This window comes from Halyomorpha halys, unplaced genomic scaffold (assembly GCF_000696795.3).
Source record: "Halyomorpha halys isolate HHAL.00 unplaced genomic scaffold, Hhal_1.1 Scaffold1053.1, whole genome shotgun sequence".
Lineage (NCBI taxonomy): Eukaryota > Metazoa > Arthropoda > Insecta > Hemiptera > Pentatomidae > Halyomorpha > Halyomorpha halys.
The window spans coordinates 73,808-97,268 of NW_027106462.1; the positions used below are offsets into that span (position 1 = coordinate 73,808).

General features: G+C 29.8%; 1 protein-coding gene across 2 annotated transcripts in view; it reads left to right on the plus strand.

Moving 5' to 3' along the window:
- Nucleotides 1–23,461, plus strand: part of Syt4 (Synaptotagmin 4) — a gene marked incomplete at its 5' end in the record, with an annotated part of 32,170 nt that overhangs the window by 2,126 nt on the left and 6,583 nt on the right. The window contains 4 exon segments of one of the 2 annotated variants that reach the window (XM_067044820.1): nucleotides 16,879–17,013; nucleotides 17,185–17,401; nucleotides 21,719–21,874; nucleotides 21,964–22,087. In XM_067044820.1, the coding sequence (XP_066900921.1) occupies nucleotides 16,879–17,013; nucleotides 17,185–17,401; nucleotides 21,719–21,874; nucleotides 21,964–22,087 (632 nt within the window). 2 annotated transcript variants of the gene reach the window in all.

Genomic DNA, 23,461 nt, shown 5'->3' on the forward strand with positions numbered 1-23,461 from the left:
CTCTATGAAGATACGTGTAATATACTACTTTATAGTATATTAAACTAGCTTCAATTTTAGCGCTGGTAGACATCTTTTCTAATACTTCCTGAGATATTGTTTTTCATAAATCCAAAAACACTGTCCGAACTATAAATCAACATCTTCTTAATTTATTTTGACAAATATCATATAGTTTTGTGAATTCATTTTGTCGAATAATTTGAAAACAACAGCTCCCACAATGATAAACGTAATAAATTTCTGTACAATACATAAAATTAGCTTTAATTTGAGTGTTAATAGACATTTGTACATCGAATGGTTTTTGAGATATATATTTCTCAAAATAAATTCAATAACTTTTGTATTTTCAGTGTATTTATTTATGAAATATTGCTTTTTAAATATGTATATCTCGGGAGCTATTGAACGTAAATAGCTCTATTAGGGCTCACATTTTAGTAAATTTTCTCTACTTCTAATGATGTTCTCTTAGGTATCCTAACATTGGTAGTTTTAATGTTATAGAACTCCAAAAGAAAAAATAATTGTTTTTTAAAGTCTTGATAATAAAACTTATGATATTTAGTTTTAAAATATTATAAAAACTACTGCTCCTATGTAGATAAACGTTAGGAACTATTTTAAAGTTCATTAAACTAGCTTTAATGTGAGTGCTAAAAGATATCTGTACGTCGAACGATTTTTGAGATGTAGATTTCTCAAAATAGATTTACCAACTTCTGATTTTTCTGTGAATTTTTTATGAAATGTTAATTTTTAAAAAGCTATATCTCAGGAACTATTGTACGTAATACCTCTATTAGAGGTCATATTTTAGTAAATTTTCTCTACTTTAAATGATGTTCTCTCAGGTTTCCTAATATTAGTAGTTTTAATGTTATAGAGCTCCAAATGAAAAAAATAATTGTTTTTTAAAGTCTTGATATTACTTGATAATAAAACTTATGATATTTAGTTTTAAAATATCATAAAAACTACTGCTCCTATGAAGATAAACGTTAGGAACTATTTTATAGTACATTAAACTAGCTTTAAAGTGAGTGCTAAAAGACATCTGTACGTCGAACGATATAGATTTATTGAGATATAGATTTCTCAAAATAAATTCACTAATTACTAATCTTACTGAAGCTATAATATCTTTATATATATCTTGAGAGCTATTTAACGTAAATAACTCTATCAGAGCTCATCTTTTTAGCAAACTTACTCTTCTTTAAATGATGTTATCTTAGGTTTCTGGTGTTGTTGCTACTTTTTAAGATATAGAGCTCCGAATGGAAAATTAATTGTTTTTAACGTTTTGAAACAGCCGCCATTTTTTATTCCCCCTACCTATACTTGGCAGAGTTTAAAGTAATATAAAATTAGGGTGAGATAACTGCCTTTTTTCTCCTCTTGAGCTCTTGTATTATCATGACAACACTCCACATTGATGTTATATCGATATCCGTCTCGAATACATATTGCCTCGTTAATATTGCTATCGAACCATATTCTAGAAACTGGTAAAGGATAACCACAAATTAAAGCAAGGAAGGGCTGTGAATCTATTATGAAATGTTAATTTTTTAAAGCTGTATCTCAGGTAATATTGTACGTAAATAGCTCTATTAGGGCTCATAATTTAACAAATTTACTCTACTTTAAATAATATTCTCTTAGGTTCTATACTATTGTTGGTAGTTTTAAGGATATAGAGCTCCGGATGAAAAAATAATTATTTTTTACGTTTTTAAAATGCAGCCATTTTTTATTCCCTCTAACTATACTTGGCAGATTCATCAATTTTGACTAGTAATTATACATAGTTTTCATGAAAGTAATCAAAAATTTGGGTGAAATAATCACCCTTCTTTCACCCCGGCTCTTGTATTATACACCACCAATTTCACTTCTGGCATTAATATCTGTTAAATGAGTTTTCTTTGATTCATGGTCTGTATTTTGAAAAATTATATTAATGTTTTCATTTTTTTTTCCTTTACTTTAAATAACTACATCCCATTCGTTGCAGATTTGACCCAAAACAGATATGCGTCTTTTTATTCCAAACTCCTTAACCATCCTAACCCATTAATTCTTAATCTTTCATCCTTAACAATCCCTGATAATTCTCCGAGGCGTCTGAAAAGAAAATGGCCACGGGACCTTCTAATTTAAATTAATGTTTGAAGTACCACCAATGGGTGGTTCCTTCCCAAGATTTCCAAGTGTATATGCAACATACTACATATTTACCTATTGTATTATTTTGTACAGTTGTAAATTACATTAAATAAATAATAAAAAAAAAAAAAAACTTTTAATAAAACTAATTTTATGCACTAAGACGATTGTAACGACCTGGTGGACAGTTCCCAGTAATACACACTTCAAGTAGCAGGTACTGAGATAAGGGTCGTTATCTCGAGAGGTGAAGGAGTGGTGTCAGCCTATATGTATGTATACACATGGCCTGCAACCCCATATATGTGTATACGCATATCCTGCTTACAGTCCCATATACATGTATATGTATGGAAGCAGAGTATATGTACTTGAATATCATAAGGCTAAATCAATAATAAAACAACTAAATTATGGCGACAGTTCTTGATTTTATTGTTTTCATTGTACATTATTTTTATTACATAAATATATAATGTACAATATTTAATATGGTTTTGGGATGCCGCCTTATACAATAAAATTTTCCTGATACTAATAACATTTTACATAAGTATTCTATTTTATATTTTGGTAGTACAAACCGAAAGGGGGGAAAAAATTTAATTAAAATAAAATACTGGAAGATTATTGATTGACCGTGTGTATAGATGAATGGAATATGGTCCGGGTGTGGTAAAAAAAAAACTCAAATAGTAGATAATTATACTATTTTATTGAGCCAACGTTTCGCCCCACGTTGCAGGGCTTCGTCAGGGCTAAAAAAGATACAAAAAGGAAAATAAAAGTAAAAACATAAGTGTAAAATAGCTGGGGTATAAAGTGAAAAGTAAGATATAATAAGAAAAATTAAAGGTTGTAAATAGTAAATTAAAAGGGTAATAGTAACAGATATATAAGAGAAGAAATATTAAAGAAAGTACAAATAAAGAGATGAAAAAAGAAAAATTTTTCAAGATCAAATTTACTGAATGTATTATGTAATATACAGTTGTAAATTTCAGTAAAGATATAAATAAATAAATAAAAAACAATTCTGAATCATTTCTTCTGAAATATTTGTATTTTTATTTTTTATGATTGTTGAACTAGCAAAGCTCCTTATGGGGTAGACATAAGTTTTTTTTTTTTTTATAATTTATTTATTGTTATTTACAACTGTATAAAATATATACAAGTAAATTTCCTGTAGATGACATAGTAACATGATACAAACATGTGGAGAATCTACCCATTTATAAAACTCCAATAACATTTCTAGAGGAGAGGATCTCGAGGCCATCTTCTTTTCAGACGCCTAGGAGGATTATTAGGTATTGAAGGAGCAGCCAGGTTAGAAACAAGGGGATTTGAGTGGTTGGGGAGTTTATAATGGAAGGATTGGTATTTGGTTATGGCAAAATCGGCAACAAATGGGACATTGAGGTCCTGAGGGATGAATTGATTTGTGGCAAAGTAAGACGAATTGAGGATTTTGGATTGTAAGGATTGGATTCAGGAGGAATTTGATGGCTTAGTGGAACCCCAAACTCCGTATGTCCAGATAGGCCTTATAATAGTCATGTAGATCAGTCTTTTGTAATAGATTGGCAGTTTAGACCGTTTGTCTAGTAAATGTTGTAATAGTCGGAATCGTAGGCATAGGTTAAGATGGATCTTATACCGCTTTATATAGTATAAGTCAATTTCTTTTGGATAATTCTGATTTTTTATTAAAGTGTGAATACATTTTATATAAAATTTTCCTTGCATTTTCCAATTTCTAATTGATGTGGTGGTTAAATAATAGTTTGCTGTATAAAGTGACTCCTAAGTATTTACTGTTCAGCAAAAGGGACGGAGGGTATTACTTAAATCTACGGTCGATGGAAGTATAGGCCCTCGTTTCGTGAAAACGATGGCTTCTATTTTACAAATATTTAAAACTAATCCCAATTTTTAAAGATATTTAGATGATTTTTGAAGGCATCTTTTAGCCTATTAACGACTGTGTCGATACGGTATCGGCAAAAAGGGTTTCATAGCCCTTGCCCTACAGTGAAAAAATAGTTTTTTTTAAATAGGAATTTTTTTAATTAATTATTAAACCCTAAAATTTACAGTAAAGTAAAATAACTAATCTAAGCCAAAATGTTTCAAGAAAATGTTGAACATTAAAAAAAAAAAAACGAATGTTCAGAAGTAAATTATACAGAGAAAAACCTGTCAAAAGGATTCCATATAAATTACCCAAAAATTTCATGTTAACAACAAAGCCCGGTATTCGAAAGTTTTATAAAAATTAATTAAATATATACAAAAAAAAATCAATCTTGTACATACGAATATCGATAGTAACTTTGTGATTCTTTAATAAAAGTTTAATATCGAAAACCAATATTCTTTTTGTCACTCTGTCGCCCCCCTTGCCTTTGATGACTGCCAGAGAGCCCTTCCTTGCTTTAATTTGTGGTTATCCTTTACCAGTTTCTAGAATATGGTTCGATAGCAATATTAACGAGGCAATTTGTATTCGAGACGGATATCGATATAACATCAATGTTGAGTGTTGTCATGATATAGTACAAGAGCCCAAGAGGAGAAAAAAGGCAGTTATCTCACCCTAATTTTTTATTACTTTAAAGTCTGCCAAGTATAGGTAGGGGGAATAAAAAATGGCGGCTGTTTCAAAACGTTAAAAAGAATTAATTTTCCATTCGGAGCTCTATATCTTAAAAAGTAGCAACAACACCAGAAACTTAAGATAACATCATTAAAAGAAGAGTTAGTTTGCTAAACTATGAGCCCTGATAGAGTTATTTACGTTAAATAGTTCCCGAGATATAGCTTTTGAAAAAGCAACAAGATCTACTGAAAAATTAGTGGGTAGTTAATTTATTTTGAGAAATCTATATCTCAGGAACTATGTTACGTATATATGTCTATTAGAACTCTGGTTAAAGCTAGTTTAACGTACTATATAGTACTTTATGATCTTTGCCTCCGTGGGAATAGTAGTTTTCATGATATTTCCTAAAATAAATTTATTTATAGTTGTTTGGACAATAAATTTAAGTTTTTGAAAACCTTTATTTCAGAAACCATAGGACGTGCAGATGTTTATCAGCACCCAAATTAAAGCTAGTTAAATTTACTATAAAATAGTATTTCATAAAAATGTTGTACAGAAGGTATCGAAAGATCAGTAATTAGTGAATTTATTTTGAGAAATCTATATGTCATAAACCATTCGATGTCTATTAGTACTCAAATTAAAGCTAGTTTAATGGACTATAATGTAGTTTAAGAAGTTTATCTTCGGATGAGAAGTAATTTTCATGATATTTGCGAAAATCAATTGATTTTTTGTTGTTTAGACAAACTGTCATGTGCCTAATTTATATTTATATGCGAATATCTTAAAAGCTACTACCCCTACGAAGATAGGAGACATAAATTACTTTATAGTAAGTTAAATTTTCTTTATTTTTAGTGCTAGCATACATATGTATGGTTCTAGACATATATTTTTTCAAATATCAAACATTTTATCCGAACAAATAAAAATTAACATTTTGTGAATTTATTTTAGCAAATATCATGAAAACTACTATTCGCACAAAGATGAAGGCCATAAATTACTTTATAGTATATTAAACTAGCTTTAATTTGAGTGCTAATAGACATCTATACGTCACATAGTTCCTGAGACATAGATTTCTCAAAATAAATATACTAACTACCAATCTTTCAGTACATTTTTACGAAATATTGCTTTTTAAAAGCTATATCTAGAGAACTATTGGACGTAAATAACTCTATTAGGGCTAATATTACAGAAAATTTACTCTTCTTTAAATAATGTCCTCTTACGTTTTCTAGTGTTGATAATTTTAAAGATATATATATATATAGCTCTGAATAATTTTTTTTTTTTTTTAAGTTTTGAAACCACCACCATTTTTTGTTTCCCCTACCTATACTTGGCAGACTCATTAATTTTGACTAGTAATTATACTTAGTTTTCATTAAAGTAATCAAAAATTGGGATGAAATAACAGCCTTTTTTTCTACTTGGCTCTTGTACTAATAAGACAATATCCATTTTAACAGTAGAATATTAAATACTAGAATATTATTAAAAATAATGTTAATACTGAAAGTGCTATTAAGATAAACTAACTTTTATTTTTTATTATACCCATAAATAATTGACCGTAATAAATCAAATTATGAATAAGATGATAAGGGGTGCGGTTAGGGTGCCGACGTTTCGTCACACTTTATAGATCTTAATTAGGATTAAAAAGATGCAAAAAATATTTTGATACAATAGGATAAAATACAAAAGGTAAATAAAAGTGAAAACTAAATAATATACAAATGAAAGAAAAGAGTAAATAAAATAGAATGATAAGAATATAAAAATTTACACTAATACTTTGCGCTTTTTATATTCTTATCACTGTTTATTTAATTTATTCTTTTTATTATTTGTATATTTTTTTTTTAACTTATATTTATATAATTTTAACTCTAGCCTAATTTTACTTTTGGTATTTTAATTGACATTAAGTAAAAGTATTTTTAGTTGTTTTTTGCATCTTTTAGCCCTGTTTAAGCTCTTTAAAATGGGGCGAAACGTCGGAAAATAAATAGTTGTTAGCTATTTTTATTTTCTTGTGGCTGCACCTCTGAGCAACTTCTTCATAATTTTTATTTAATATCTTCTGCAATTCACTCCATTGCTTTTTATATGCAGTAGTAACAGTAAAAAAAAAAAAAGAAAAGAAAATAGTCATAAATGCAAACATGATACGAAATCCTGGATATTACGAGCAATAACTGAAATAGGAAGTTGGAAGAATGACCCTGCAATAGGACAAAAGGGATTTGTTTCCTCCAGGAAGCAATAGCATTTATTCTCATCCTATATCTTCCAGATTCCAGGATACAGGAGACTTTTTCTGGAGTGACAGTGAACGGGCCATTTGTATCTTAGATTGCCGGATTCTTCCCTGCCTCTCTGTAGACCGGGTCAATAGCTAGGAAAACAAAACGCAATCTAGTGAACTTCTAATCCTTTCAAACTATAATTTAAAATGAAATGAGTTTTCTTATTGTATTTATGTCCATCGCTGTCAAAATTCTAAAATTTTATTTTTTTAAATTTATCTATTGGTATTTATCTACTGTACTAAAATATATGTAAATTTGATATTAGTCATACAATGACGTAATATAGACATGTGGAGAATCTACCAATTGATAGAACTCCAATAACATTTCTAGAGGAGAAGATGTCGAGGCCATCTTCTTTTCAGGTGCCTAGAAGGATTATGAAGTAATGAAGGAGAAGACAGGTTAGAAACAAGTGGGTTTGGGTAGTTGGAAATTTTATTATATAAGAATGGTATTTCGTTCTGGCCAAATTAGTAACATCTGAAACATTGAAGTCCTGATGGATGACTTGATTTTTGACAAAGTAAGGAGCATTGTAAGGATCAGATACGAAAGAAATTCGAAGATTTAGTGAATCCCATAAATATCAAACCCGTTAAGTCCAGATAGGCCTTATTATAGTCATATAAATGAGCCTTTTGTAATTAGCTGAAAGTTTAGACCGTCTATCTAGTATGTGTTGTAATATTCGGAATCGACCACCAGTTTCCTGTCTTTTCGGTTATGTATGAGGATTCCAAGTCAGTTGTTTGTTCAAATGTAGTTATACATAACGGATCTGTTCAACAGAAATAAGTGGTGGATTATTAATAATTAGTGGGACACGAAGTCATGGCTTTACGACTAAGGGTGTTTAGGATTATTTATTAAAAGTGTTAAATAGTGCCTTTCTTACAACCATTGAAGTAATGATTGTAGAAGTTTGTCGGGGGGTGCGGTCAGCAAAGAACAACATGAATAAACAAAACCATATTTATTTATTTTATGCCGACGTTTCGACCTGAGTTTCAGGTCTTCATCAGGGATTGTGGCGTAGAAGGTAGGCTTGCAACTTAATCATTGAAGTAGTTCGAAGGATCACTTTAGCGATAACTGATTCTTTGTGTAGGACGTTTTCACAACTCAAGAGTATGGATGAGTTTTTGGCTTGGCTGGTACAAGTTGGCTTGAATACAAGTTGGCCGACCCATCTAGTAGGAGAAAAGAACCGAGGAGAAAAAAAGGCTGTTATTTCACCCCATGAAAACTATGTATAATTACTAGTCAAAATTGATGAGTCTGCCAAGTATAGGTAGGGGGAATAAAAAATGGCGGCTGTTTCAAAACCTTAAAAACATTAATTTTTCATTCGGAGCTCTATATCTTAAAAACTACCAACAACACTAGAAAATCTTAAACATTATCTAAATTAGAGTAAATTTTCTGAAATATGAGCCCTAATAGAGCTATTTACGTCTAATAGTTCTCGAGAAATAGCTTTTTAAAAAGCAACATTTCTTAAAAATCTACTGAAAGATTAGTAGTTAGTTAATTTATTTTGAGAAATCTATATCTCAGGAACTATGTGACGTATATATGTCTATTAGCACTCAAATTAAAGCTAGTTTAACGTACTATAAAGTACTTTATGACCTTTACCTTTGTAAGAATAGTAGTTTTCATGATATTTGGTAAAATAAATTGATTTATAGTTGTTCGGACAATAAGTTTGATTTATGAAAAACTTCATTTCAGAAACCATTGGACGTAAAGATGTCTGCCAGCGCTCAAATTAAAGCTAGTTAAATTTACTATAAAATAGTTTATAACGTTTATCTTTGTAGGAATGTAATATTTGACAAAATCAATTCACAAACTGTTAATTTCTAGTTGTCCGTAAAAAATGTTTGATTTTTGAAAAAAATTTATCTCTAGATTCATAAGACGCACATATGTCTACCAACACTCAAAATAAAGGAAATTTTCCTTACTATAAAGTTGTTTATGACACTTTTCTTCATAGAAGGTAGTAGTTTTAATGATATTCGCATATGAATATAAATTTGGCAAATGAAAATTTGTCCAAACAACTATAAATCAATTTATTTTAGCAAATATCGTGAAAATTACTACTCCTACAATAATAAAAGTATTATACTACTTCATTGTCCATTAAATTAGCTTTATTGTGAGTGCTAACAGACATCTATACCTCACATAGTGCCTGAGATATAGATTTTCAATATTAATTCACCAACTACTGATCTTTCAGTACGTTCTGTACATTTTTATCAAATATTGTTTTTTAAAAATCGATATCTCGATAACTATTGAACGTAAATAGCTCTATTAGGGCTTACAGTTTAGCAAATTTACTAGAATTTAAATAATGTTCTCTTAGATTTTCTATTGTTGTTGATTGGTATAAAGATATAGAGCTCCAAATGAAAAATTAATTATTTTTAACGTTTTGAAACAGCAGCCATTTTTTATTCCCTCAACCTATACTTGGCAGACTCATGAATTTTTACTAGTAATTATATATAGTTTTCATTAAAGTAATCAAAAATTGGGGAGAAATAAGTGACTTTTTTCTCCTCTTGGGCCATACTAATCGATTGTCGATTTCTAGGCGCACAAATCAATTCTTGTCAACTAACTTCAGCAGTTTATTTTTTATTTAATATAGCACAAATTGAAATTTATGAACAAATTATGTCTAGGTAACGATGCTGTATTTTTCACGTTAGCAGGCAATAGGCGGGGATCGAGTATTTCGGGTAAAATGGAATTATGTTATATGTTGGAGTGCTAGTGCAGTGTCACAGTAGTCCTTAAACTAGTATTTTAGTTAATTATTTTATTATTTTTAAATTTCGTCGACCAATGTCTCTCCATTCTGCTTCTCAAGTAGTCACTTAAAAATGACTCAAACACACACAAAAAAAAAAAAAAAAATGCAATGCATGCTAGCTAATAAAATTAATTTTTTCTTTTATATTACCTATGTACCAATAATATCAAAATTATCAAAGAAGTGAGAGAAACATTTTGTAGAAACTAAGTTGTTGAACCTTTCTGCTAAATAATAAATTGTATGAATTTTAAAATCAGAATTTTACCATTATCAACTCGATTTAAATTTTAAATAATTGAGACACAGATAATGAAAGTGTTGTAAATCACTTTTCATTCCTTACAAGAAATTAGAAGTTAATTTTCTGTTGAAAATTTGATCACTAACACAAATTTGAAAGGAGAAATTTTAAATTTTGAAATAAATTGAACATAGTTTGATGGTAATTTTAATTTGCCAAAAATAAACCTTTAACTTTTCATATATTATTTTCAATAATAAAAATAATATATGAATATTATTGAATTATATTTTCAAATCATTCAAACTCTCGCTATAAATGAATTATGATGTAAGCCACTTTCATTCTCACTGGCTCGATTAACCTTTCTTCAATATGTATAATATAATATAATATCATTTAATTTATCAGCTTTAAAATGTCCTTCTGTAAATCAAAGGACAATCTTATTTTCCTAAATATCCTGTATATGTTTTGTATTTGCTTTTTAATGAAAACAGGTAAAAATTTTTGTTGAATATATTTTAATAAATATATATATATGAGTACATGTGTCTAAACTTATGAATACTTTTTAGTTTAATTATTTAAAAAATCCACAACTAGTATACTTCAGTGTAGCACAAGCCCAGTCTCTATTCTTCAAATTTTTCATCTTTATTATTCTAAAAAAAACATATTTTTGGCACCAGCAGAGATAGCATAACCTCACTCTTCTTCAAAGCAGAAGTGAACCCAACACTACACCCATGAAGGCTTGGTTTACATTGAGGTTAATAGTTAATCTCCGCCATGGTAATCTAAACTGAAACAGAAGGCAGTCTGTGATTTGCTCGTATTTTTTCCAATTCCTGTGCCACGCCCCTGGGCCTTTATAAGGCTCACCTGTTTTGCTTCACTTTTTCTGCCACCTTACTCCCTTCATTATACATATTATATTACATATTATATTACATATTATATAAGATTGTACTCTGACACCACTCACCATTGCCTGAATAACCCCGATGGAATCCTACCAAAACCTAAATCCGCTGATGCATAAGGAATGTTCTTGTAACATATATAGTATAAAATATTTTTGGAGATAGATAGTTTTCATCTTTTTCTTTTCCTCAAGTCTTCCATCAAAGGCCTATACTATATTACTGATATATATAATTCTGATTTTGGGTGGGAATCAAACCCACAACAATCTGAACCAGGCACAGGACCCCCAACGTACTCGCCTATCACTTCCTCTATATAGTTTTTATATTATTCCAAAAAATTAACAAAAACGCTTCAAATTATTTTAAAATTGTTTATTATTAATTTATTACCATTATTATTATTTAGTATTACATGTGTTTCAGAATCATTAAAATAAAAAAATTGATGAATGGACAAACTTTCCTTAGTACTAACAATAAGGCTTATACATGAGAGCCCAACATACTCCACTACCATGTCCTCTATATAGTTTTCATATTATTCCAAAAAATTAACAAAAACGCTTAAAATTATTTCACAATGGTTTATTATTATTTTATTATTGACATTATTATTATTTATTATTAAATGTGTTTTAGAATCATTAAACTAAAAAAAAATATTAGAAATTGGACAGCCATTCCTTACCACTATTTTTTTTTAATTTATCATTTTCAACTAATTATTCATGATACAAATGAGTAGGTATTTGAATAGTTTGAGGAGAAATAAAGTTTTCATATTATAAAAAAACCAACAATAAAAAGTGAACTGGTTTCCATTGAACCAAGGTGAAATACTTTTAAGTATTAGATTGTAGAGAATTTTATTAATTTTCTACAGATTGTATACATAATTTCCCATTAAATGTATATTATTTGTTACATTTAAAGTTTTCTTTTCTTAATACATTTTTTCTTACTTTAAATATAAATAATTAGTAATAATCCTACAACTTAAGTTCCAGAGTGTTTTATTTGTTAAAACTTTATTATTTTTCTTTTAAGGACTCTATTTTATATCCTTTATCTATTTCTTTATTCTTTATAAAATCTGAACGTTTCTGGTTCCCCTATCCAGTATCAAGTTCTAAATATAAAAATATTTACAATTAGCATACAGTTACAATAAAAAAAGTTTAAAGTGCATTTTAATAAAAAATTGTTTATACATTTACATACAAATAATTCAATATTTAACAATATATATATATATACATTCACTTCACTAATTTATAAATCTAAAATGTTCTGAAATTAAGCTGAATTTTCAAATTACTGTTCTTATTTTTTCCTTACATTATTATTAATTTTTGGACAAATCTCATTTTAAATTAAAATCATTTTTTATACATTCCAAACTTCCAAAAAGTCCTATTTTTTAAGTCTTTATTTTTGTATTTCCAAAAATGTTTTTACAATTGAAAATCATTATGATTACATTTGATGATGATTACCTCACTAGCTAATCACAGCACAACGTTAAATCATAAATTTAACTTCAAAAACCCAAAATAATAAACATGACACAAAACACTAAATGCAGAAGGTTTCTAGGAGCCATTCATATTACTAAATATATTAACAACACAGTTAATATAAAACAGACACAAAACATTTAAATACACATTATGCCAATATAATAAATATACTGGCCATATAAATATAAAAAATCAGGGAAAATATTCAGAATAAAACTATCCAATCGTAAAAACTCATATTTTTTTACTTAAATTGAAAAATGGATTAAAATTAGACATATCAATAAGGAGTTTAAAAAACAGCATATTAGGCATATTGATACGTTCAAAGAAGTAATATATAATATATAGCATTGGGTTGTGCAACAGAGATAAATGAATGCACCATTAGTGAAAGATATCAATATAAAGAATGTAGTTATAAAACATTTTTAAACTTTATGTTTATAAATGACAAGATTTCAAAATGTAAATTGATAAAACTGACAAGTGTGAGATAAATATGATTACAAGAATTTAAAATGTATACATACGAGTATAACATATAGATAAAACTTGATGCCAGGAATAACTTATTTGTTACAATTTTAGAATAAAATGGTGAATGGATATGGGATAATATCCCAAAACATTGTATAAGTACAAAATATCGGAATATTCTAATTGGAAGTTTTCTTCACCTCGATAATTAAAAAAATTAATATAATAAACTTTCCAAAAAGAAAATCCATAATAACATTTTAATGTTATTTGTTATATTTATAAATTACCTTTTAAATTGTACTTTTTTCTTTATGTCTATCTGTTTATCTTTTTTCTTACGTTTTCTCTAAGATATAGATTACATAAGATATAGAGAAAAATAAAATGGCTTGAGCCAATTAATTCTAAAGAACACTTTTATCTTCTATCCACAAGAATATCGTTCCAAATGTGTAAAATTTAATTGTAATTTATCGAGTTTAAGCCAAACTGCTAAGATGGTTGAACATCAAAGCTACTGGACTTGGATCCAATAGATGTTTTAGTTAATGAATCAAGTTTGTATCAAACAAGGGAGGATCTGAGGCCCAAAGTGGATTGTCTTCAATCAAAGGCCCAATCCAGGCTGGGGCACAAGGCCCGAAGCATGACAAGATTTGTTCTGTGTGCCAATGGATATAGCTGACCCGACCTCAGTCTTCAAATAGTTCAAAAAAAGGAGTCCAGAAACGTTTATTTAGGGATAGTGTTGGTGACAAGAACCGTCAATTATCATAAAAAACTTCATAATGCTACAATACTTCTGTAAAAGAAAGGGTTTCATTCCACTACTATCTCAATAGTTTTAAAACACAAAAATTTAGGTGATTTGAGAACATATTTTAATCTGGAAAAATTATAAAACTTTAAATTATAGTAAAGCATTATTAAACTCTCTTTTATTTTTTATTCATTAACAGATCGGTAAGAGCCCTGTTTCATAATAAAGTACAAAATAATACTATTAGTATTATAGATTTAACTCACTTTAATTATACTGTATTAGTGTAATATTAACACTATTAGTATTAGTGTAACTAACACGTTGTTTCTATACTTGTATTTTGAACCAATACTATTAGCTTTCATTATGAAACAGGACCTTACATAGTTAATATAATAGATAGATTTTTTTTGTTTTGTTTAACAATTGATTATGAGGGGTATAGTTCCATGCAAAAGACACCCCTAACTATTTACAATGCTATAAATATTGAACAATTGTGAATTATAAAAAAGTATACATAAATAAAATAAATAAATAAAACTAATAATTCTTAAGAAGAGAGGAAAACAAAATTAATAACAAAAGCAATGGCATTTATAGATTTAATAAAATAAATAACTGACTTCTAATGGGGGAAGGGGGAGTTAATTTGAGAAAAAGATGGAGAGAGAAAATTAATAAAATAGTAATAATGAAAATAACGGACATAAATAAATATAGAATTTATAACAGGATGTCCTACAACAGCCTGGGCTTCAGTCTTCGGGACGAGATTGGATTTACCAAGTTGTAAGTTACTGCTCTTTTAACTGCCGGTAACTGGGAGTGGAATTTCATGAACCGTTTTTTTTATGAAGTCATCTATTGATTCCATTCGTCTATTGAATCCATTTAGCTATTTCTTACAAACTATGGGGCATCCAGTCCAATTCTTAGGACCTTATTTTGAAATGATTTAATTTTAATCATATCACTCAAATTGTAAATCAAATCTTGATCATAACACTCAAAACTGTTTAAAAACTCTATTTATAGAGGTCAGTTTTTTAATAATGTTTAGGCAAAGGGAAATTTTCATAGAATGCTTCCCATTAAATTGGGAAACTCTGTCAAAATTGAAGACACCTATGTTGTCACAGTTTCTGCCTGTTTAAAAACAGGCCTTTAGTCAATCAAAATTTCTTGTGGATTAGATACTTATTTCAAATATTTAAAATTCTGTCCAAGATCAACACAATTTGAAAAATATTAATTAAATATATGTTTAAGGTCTTTAATGAAGTGGGATGAATTAATTGCTAAAAGTCCAAGAGAGGTTTAGAAAACAAAATTTAAAGAGGGATGGAGGAACATTAAAAGTACTCAAAATTCTTTCTAGTTTTTTCAGATCAACAAATTAGAAAAGATATAAAACTATTAGCTCAGAGATGGGTTAAGGAGAAAAAAAAATACATTTTAAGGAGTAAGATTGATAGATAAGTAAATATGATATCAATACTTCATAATGAACACCGTAAACTAACAGAATTGGTTAATAAAATAGTAAATTGATATATAGGAAGATGTCAGGGTTGCAGTCAAAGGAGAAACAAAAATAGTTTACAACTATTTATTTTCCAACACTACACAATTTGAACTATAACAACACAACTATTTTTGTTTCTCCTTTGACCGCAACCCTGACCATCTTCCTATAAATCAATTTTTATGGTCAACTATATATACATATATAAAATAGTAAATTGTTTATTGGTATTAGTTTTTTTGTGAAAATGATAGAGTATGAGTACTTTAAATATGGTAAAAATATATAATAGTAAGGAAATAAAAGAACAATTGGTATTTCAATTTTTTTTATCAGTAATCTCAAATTTTTAAATTGATATAAACTTGTAAAATTTGCTATGTAAATAGTAAAATATATTTGATTAAAATTGATTTTTTTTTTGATTATGTAAATATGGTTGACTGGAAGAGCTTTCAGAAATAGTACAGTAAGTTACTCTAGTTAAAAAGTCATAAAAGGGATATCTCTTACAGAAAATAATAATACAAATAACTAATAAACCCACGCCTAATTATATTTTAGCGCAGGAAACAGTTGCAAGAATTTGAGGAATGTTATGGAGTTAATCTCTATGCTTCAAATGTTACCGATCTGCACGGTAGATTGACCACAGGAATCTGAAAAACAAAGCAATCTTGAAAAATGTCCTTGACCCAGTTTTTCCTTGGCCAAAACAGTAAAACCATATTTAAATGATAATTTTGATTTGGAATCGATGTGGTTGATTCTCAGATGTAGGACGGAATTACTCAATTTAAATGTGAAACTGTGGATATATTGATAACTGCACAGTCTGTAACTCCAATGAAAAGGAAGATATCTTTCACTTCTTGGGATCCTGTCCCTAGTATAGTAAAATAATAATAAAATATTTTGGGCAGTGGACCTGTTCTCCAGAACAATTATTTAGTTTGTTAAAAGACTCTAATTTGAGAGCTCTTAGCAACTATTTATGACGGAAAACATTGGAAAGAGCTCAGTTGGTTAATATTTGTTGAATTAATGCCGTACAACAGTTTGTTACTATTGCTTTGTTTCTCAACATAAATACTGTATTGTTATTTTAAATTATTGACTGATTAAAAGCATTATTTTTAAAGTATATAATTTTTTTTTTTAAGTTTTGTTATTTATATGTTTTTAGTTATAATTGCACACAGACTTTGACAGACAAATATTTTCCCAATGTCTATAAGTGTTTTTTAATTGTTGAATAGATCTATTTTTTGTATATTGTTTTAAATAAACTCATTTTAAAGAGCAAAAAAAATTACTCTTTAGACTGTGCTAAGTGAAAACTATTTAATTATAAACTAGATAAAATGATAATAATGAATAGAGGCTGGACTGTTTAGTTGGTAGAGTTTAGTAACGTAGTGCCGATAAGTTGGGAAATATTCCATCTTGTTGCCTGAAGACGGGTCTCTTTCAGGGTCCACACTGAGGACGAGACCGCCAGCAGCAGATTGGACAGCCCCACTATTGATGACTCCCAACAGCTGGATGAGAACAGCACTGGATCAGTTCTGGGCCAGCTAGTTTTCCGCATAAGGTAAAGTCAATTTTCAGTATTTATAAAATTTTAATTCCCCTTTCCATCGTACATATCCGATCTCCTTCTAAAACACTCTAACACATTCACAAAAAAAATTAAAATTTGACAATATTTTAAAATAAAATCCTTAATTTAACAATATGTAGCAAATATTTGTTTGATTAATAGATATAAGAAAGAGAAAAGTACTCTAATTGTGAGCGTGGTCAAATGTCGAGACTTGCCTGGTAAAGACCCAGCGGTTGGAAGCAGCGACCCATACGTCAAGCTCCAACTGTTGCCTGACAAACAACACAAGGTGAAAACTCGTGTCCTCCGGAAAACAAGAAATCCAGTCTATGATGAAGATTTTACTTTTTACGGAATCACACCGACTCAACTACCGGTAATTTCTTTTTAACTATTTCTAAGGTATGGAAATATTAGAAAATTGTCTGTATAATGAAATCGCACCCAGGTACACTAATAAGGAAACAACGATCATTTTATGTTTTTTTAGCTATAGCGATATTTTTTTTCATTTTTGGAAAAATTTTCTCAACAAAGTCTCAAGTAGTAGTAGTAGTAATCAATCAGCTCTCATTGAAGCTAAGAGTCAAAGACTTTCTCTAAGTATATGTCCACTATGTCTAAGCGACTTTGCCATTCCTTACTTTGCTCTATTATAATAGGAGTATTCATGATCTTTACTTTAATTGTTAAAGCGGGTTAAATGAAAAAACCAATAAATCCCACCAAATTACATTCACCCTTCGATGTAAGCCCATGACCTCTTCCCCTACAATATCCTTTAATAATACCCCACTTATTCCTGTCAAACAGATCCGTTACTTAGGACTACATCTCGACAAATGACTGACATGGAATCCTCATACAAGACTAAAAAGACAAGAAACTGCTCGTAGATTCCGACTATTGCAACATTTACTAGACAAACAGTCTAAATTGCCAATCCATTACAAAAGACTGATCTACATAACTATTATAAGGCCTATCTAGACATACGGAGTTGAGCTTTGGGGCTCCACTAAACCATCAAATTCCTCCAGAATCCAATCTTTACAGTCCAAAATCCTTCGTAAAATCCTTAATGCTCCTTACTTTGTCACAAATCAAGTCATCCATCAGGACCTCAATGTTCCATATGTTGCCGATTTGGCCAGAACCAGATACCGTTCCTTCCATAATAAACTTCTCAACCACCCAAATCCACTTGTTTTTAACCTGGCTTCTCCTTCATTACCTAATAATCCTCCTAGGCGTCTGAAAAGAAGATGGCCTTGAGATCTTTTCCTCTAGAAATGTTATTGGAGTTCTGTCAGTGGGTAGATTCTCCACATGTTTTTATCATGTCACTATGTCACCTACAGCAAATTTACTTGTTGTATATATGTGTATACAGTTGTTGGAGAAATATTTCCTTCTCTAAGCATGTTATACACGATATAACATGTAACATAGCTGAGAGTCTGTTAGTAGGTCTGCTAAATGGAGAATGATGTCAGGCATTAGACCAGCCGAGCTCTGCATCATTTTGTCTGTTGTCATTTTGATGGGTTAGTTGCTCGTAGTTTGTTTTGTTTTTGTTTTGGACTTGTTTAAACTCTGATAAAGTAATTAAGAAAAATAATAATAAAGTAATTAAAAAAAATAATAATAAAGTAATGGAGAAAACAATAGGAGAGGAAAGTGATGTGGAGGAAAGATGACGTGATGAAGCTATTAGAGATTATATTATTTCCTAAAAATTACAAGGTTACAAAACAAGTTGCCAAGAAAATCCGCTAGGGGCTCCTCTGCATTTGACAACATTGACTTTAAATTAGGCTGCTCACAATCCTATACTTATAACATTTAACATGGTGTTTTATTTTATTTGTTTATTTATTTAGTACCAGGCCTAAGGCCTGGTAGGCCTTACATGGGGGTACTTTATTTTTTTTTTAACAATTGATTATGGGAGGGTATAGTCTCATACAAAACATAGGGGTATATGCAATGTTATAGGTTAAAAAAAATGAAAGTCAATTTAACAAATGATAAAGAGAAAAAAAAATTAAGATAAAATATAACTTCAGAGTGACAATAACAGTACTGATAAATATAGAATTAATAATAGGATGTCCCACAGCAGCCTGGAAACCCAACCATGATCCGAAGACTGAACTTCTTGAACTAGGTTTCCCAAGTTGTAGGACACAGCTCCTTTAACTGTAGGTAACTGGGAGTGGAATTTTATGAACCTTCTTTTGATGTAATCCTCTATTGTCTCTATTTGATATTCCCGTTGCAATTGGCTGTTTCTTACAAACCAAAGAGCATCCACTGTAATTCTTACGACTTTATTTTGAAAAAATTGTAATTATTTAGCATGTTAAAACTTTTTACATTTAACACATCATGAATACCCCTAATGTGCAAGATATTTATAAGACCAATGCAACCCTTGCTGTTTCTGAAGCCAGCCAGTTCTCTTCTTAACCTTTCAACTGTATAACTTTTAACAATATTCTTTATTGTTATTGTAAGCACTATACTTGGAACAGAGAGTAAATTTATTCTTCTTTGACAATGGAACCTTCACAATTATTCCGCCAATCAGTAGGAATCTCTTCTTTGTATTTTAACTTATTGTAACTAAAAATAGTAATAAGAGCTTGGCTGTAGTTTTTAAGTCAATTTTGAGGACTTCTGGAGCTATTTCATAGGGTCCTGGCGCTTTTCTGTTTTAAATTTTGATCAAAGAATCCAAGATTTCTTCCTTATTCGGAGGGGGTATGAGGATTCCTGTGATGATATTGTTTGGAATATCTAAAGTAATTAATGCATTGTCATTCTCTGTAATGGTATTTCTGTTTAGGGCTTCCAAAAAATGTTCTTTACATCTCAGCAATTGTCTCTCTGTCGTCGTCAAGATTTATCCTTGCTTATCATTCATTGGTCTATTTCTCATAACTCTCTTCCCCCAAGCAAGTTGGTGATTTTATAAAACTTCTTATTATCTGATTTTTTTGCTGCTTCTTCTGTATGTTTAACTAGATCCATTTAATCTTCGCAATACCATGGTATGAAACAGACACATAATACCGCGATGTTCCTTTCAGGACCCCAATAGAATGTTCGACTTCTTACTTATTTTATTAATCCTATTATCAACAATCCATCTTGTTAGTGAGAATAAATGGCAAAATGTATATAAGGAGTGGATTTTTAAAATATTTAGAAAGAAAAAAAACATAATTTATTATTTAATTCCTGTTATATGTTCGCACCTGGTTCTGAGTCTTCTACTTTTTCCACATTAATCTTCTTCCCAGCACAATTCTTATCCTCAATGGTTTTCAAAACATTCTTAATCATTTCTATATTATTTTTAGACTGACTATTTAGAAATGAGATAGATAGGTCGTTCAATCTTCTCGCTATGGCTGGTTCAACTAATATTTTATTTAAGAGTCAGCAGAAACAAATATCATTTTTGTAATTATTCTCGTTTCCACTCACTGTGAATATTTTTCCATAGTACGAATGCATTTACCGTAGCTATATCAAAGCAGTTCATAAACAAAACTATTTGGCATCTGCTGGATTGTCTCTTGCAAGTGTATTCACTGACCATTTTGTCAAGTGTGTCTACTGCTCCCTTTGTTATGCACCTGTCAATTTTTACAGTATGCTGTATCACTGTAATACATCTCCCAAACATTTATCATATACTTCACAGGTTTGGATTTCATAAATCCAAGCCGAATGTAAGCATACATTTCAGTTTTGTCCACAGGAACCCATTCCAGTTTCTTTTCCAGGAGTTGCATTGTTCATGCAAAAAGTTGCATTTTTCTATTTATTCAAGCGATCTCTGATAAGTAAGATTCATATGTTAGGTAAGTACTTTTAGAAGATGTTTTCTCAATGTAAACAGTCATGTTGAATCTAAATAATTCTGCAAAAACCCATAAACAGCGAATACCGTGGGGGTTCTGGAGGGGCTCCAACTGTGTTTTTATTCAGAAAAAAAGAATTTGTAATGTGGTGTCCTTGTAAATTTAATAGGAACTTACTCATGTAGTTAAATATAATTTTATGAAAAAAGTCATTCAGTGACTCAAATGTTGAGGGATTATTTTTATAAGTTATCGCTAGAAAAAAGAACTTGCGGGGTCATTAGAGACCTCTACAGTATTATGAAAGTGAATGTGCTATACCTCATAATTCATTCTGTTGTTTTGTTTTTGCAAGGTTTATTCCATGTTCTTTTAATTTCTTCTCATGTTTCTTCAGAGAACCAATCTTTTCTCTTATTAATCTGTTTTGTGGGCTAATTACTCGCAGCAGTTTATAAACATTTTGTCATAGAAACCAAAAGAAGAAAAAAGTTTTGCCTACAAAAAACGAATTTCATAAAATTGTTGGATGGTTTCTTATTCCCATATCTGGTTTCAATTGTAAATTTTTTATTTTTTTATTTGTAAAAACATTTCATACCATTAAATAGTTAAGGTAATTTTTTATTTTTATGTTTTTTATTGCTAAATTAAATTACAAGCTATGGTTATCTCTATTTTCTTTTTATAAATATTGACACACATAAATTTTACAGTTATTACAATAATGTCACAAAGTATAATTTATTTAATAGGAAATAGTAGGAACAACCTGAAACCATTTAATTATATTCCTCTAACACTATTACGATTTACAGAATATTACATTACACTTTGTTGTGCTGAGCTTTGATCGTTATTCTCGAGATGACATCATTGGAGAAGTATTCTGCAGCTTAGATACTGTAGATCTAGAAAAGGCAGAAAACCATCATCTATCTCTGGCACGGGAAATACAGCCACGCAGTCTGAAGGTCTGGAAATGTTTGGCATTTTTTATATTATTTTCTATTTTTACAATGTGTAAAATTCTTAATTCTTAATATAATATCTCCAAATATAGATCAAATGCCAAGGTAGAGGAGAATTATTACTATCCCTGTGTTGGCAACCAGCCGCTAATCGTCTCAGTGTAGTTGTCCTGAAGGCGAGAAACTTACCTAAGATGGATGTTACTGGTCTTGCTGGTAAGTGGATCTTAATAAATAATTAGAATATCTCTAATAAATCTGTACTGATATTTAAATTTGAAGAGTTTTCATACTTGAACATAATTTCAACATAATGTAATTTCAGCACTTTAATTTAGATTTAAGGTAGTATCCTTGGTCCCATCCTCTACACCGTCTATACAGCTGACATTCCAATCAATCCTAACACTATCCTCACCACATATGTCGATGACACATGTATGCTCGCTGTTAATAATAACCCATTAATCGTATCTCAAAATCTCCAATCCCATATCACAGCCCTCGAAGAATGGTGTCGTAATTGGAGGATTAAGATAAATTCCAACAAATCCCATCAAATCACCTTTATTGTCGTAAACCTACTGACTACCCTACAGTTTCATTTAATGATGTTACTCTTACCCCTGTCGAAAATATCCGCTACCTTGGACTACTTTTGGACAAACGATTAACCTGGAATCCTCACACAAGACTGAAAAGACAAGAAACTGCATGTTGATTTCGACTATTACAGCACTTACTAGACAAACGGTTTAAACTTCCAGCACATTAAAAAAGACTGATCTACATGACTGTAATAAGGCCAATCTGGACATATGGAGTTGAGCTTTGGGGCTCCACTAAACCTTCGAATTCTTCTCGTATTCAATCCTTACAATCCAAAATCCTTCGTAAAATCCTCAATCCTCCTTACTTTGTCACAAATAAAATCTTATATAAAGACCTTAATGTTCCCTATGTAACCGATCTAGCCCAAACCAGATATCACTCCTTCCATTATAAACTCTCAAACCCCCTAGTTTGTAATCTTGCATCCTCTTTCATTCCTAACAATCCTCTGAGGCGCCATAAGACCAGCTAATGTAAAATGTCATTAGAGTGATACCAATGGGTAGTTTCTCTACACGCCTGTAACACTTCAATTTAACTTATATCAGATTTACTAAATGTATTATAATGTACAGTTGTAAATAGCAATAAATAAACATTTAAAAAAAAAAATTAGATTTATTATAATTTCAATTTGATACAGAAAATTCTCTTAGTGTTAGATAGACTATTTATTGAGGAAAACTATAAGCTTTACAGCAACACAACATGACCTATGGAACTGAAGCAGAAACCGCAAAGATTAATTAATTTGGTGAATCGTAGGTAATTGAAAGAATACCCTTCATTAAATTATTTTTTGCTCTCATTGTAAATAAAAGACAGAGACAAACTTTTAAGCATATTGGAATCAACTGTAAAGAGAAGAATATTTTCCCCGTGGACTACTATGTGATGATTAGGCTGCAGAGAAAACCAGTACTTGTACCACATACATACATGTATATATTGTAATAATTTTATTTATTAAAAATTAAA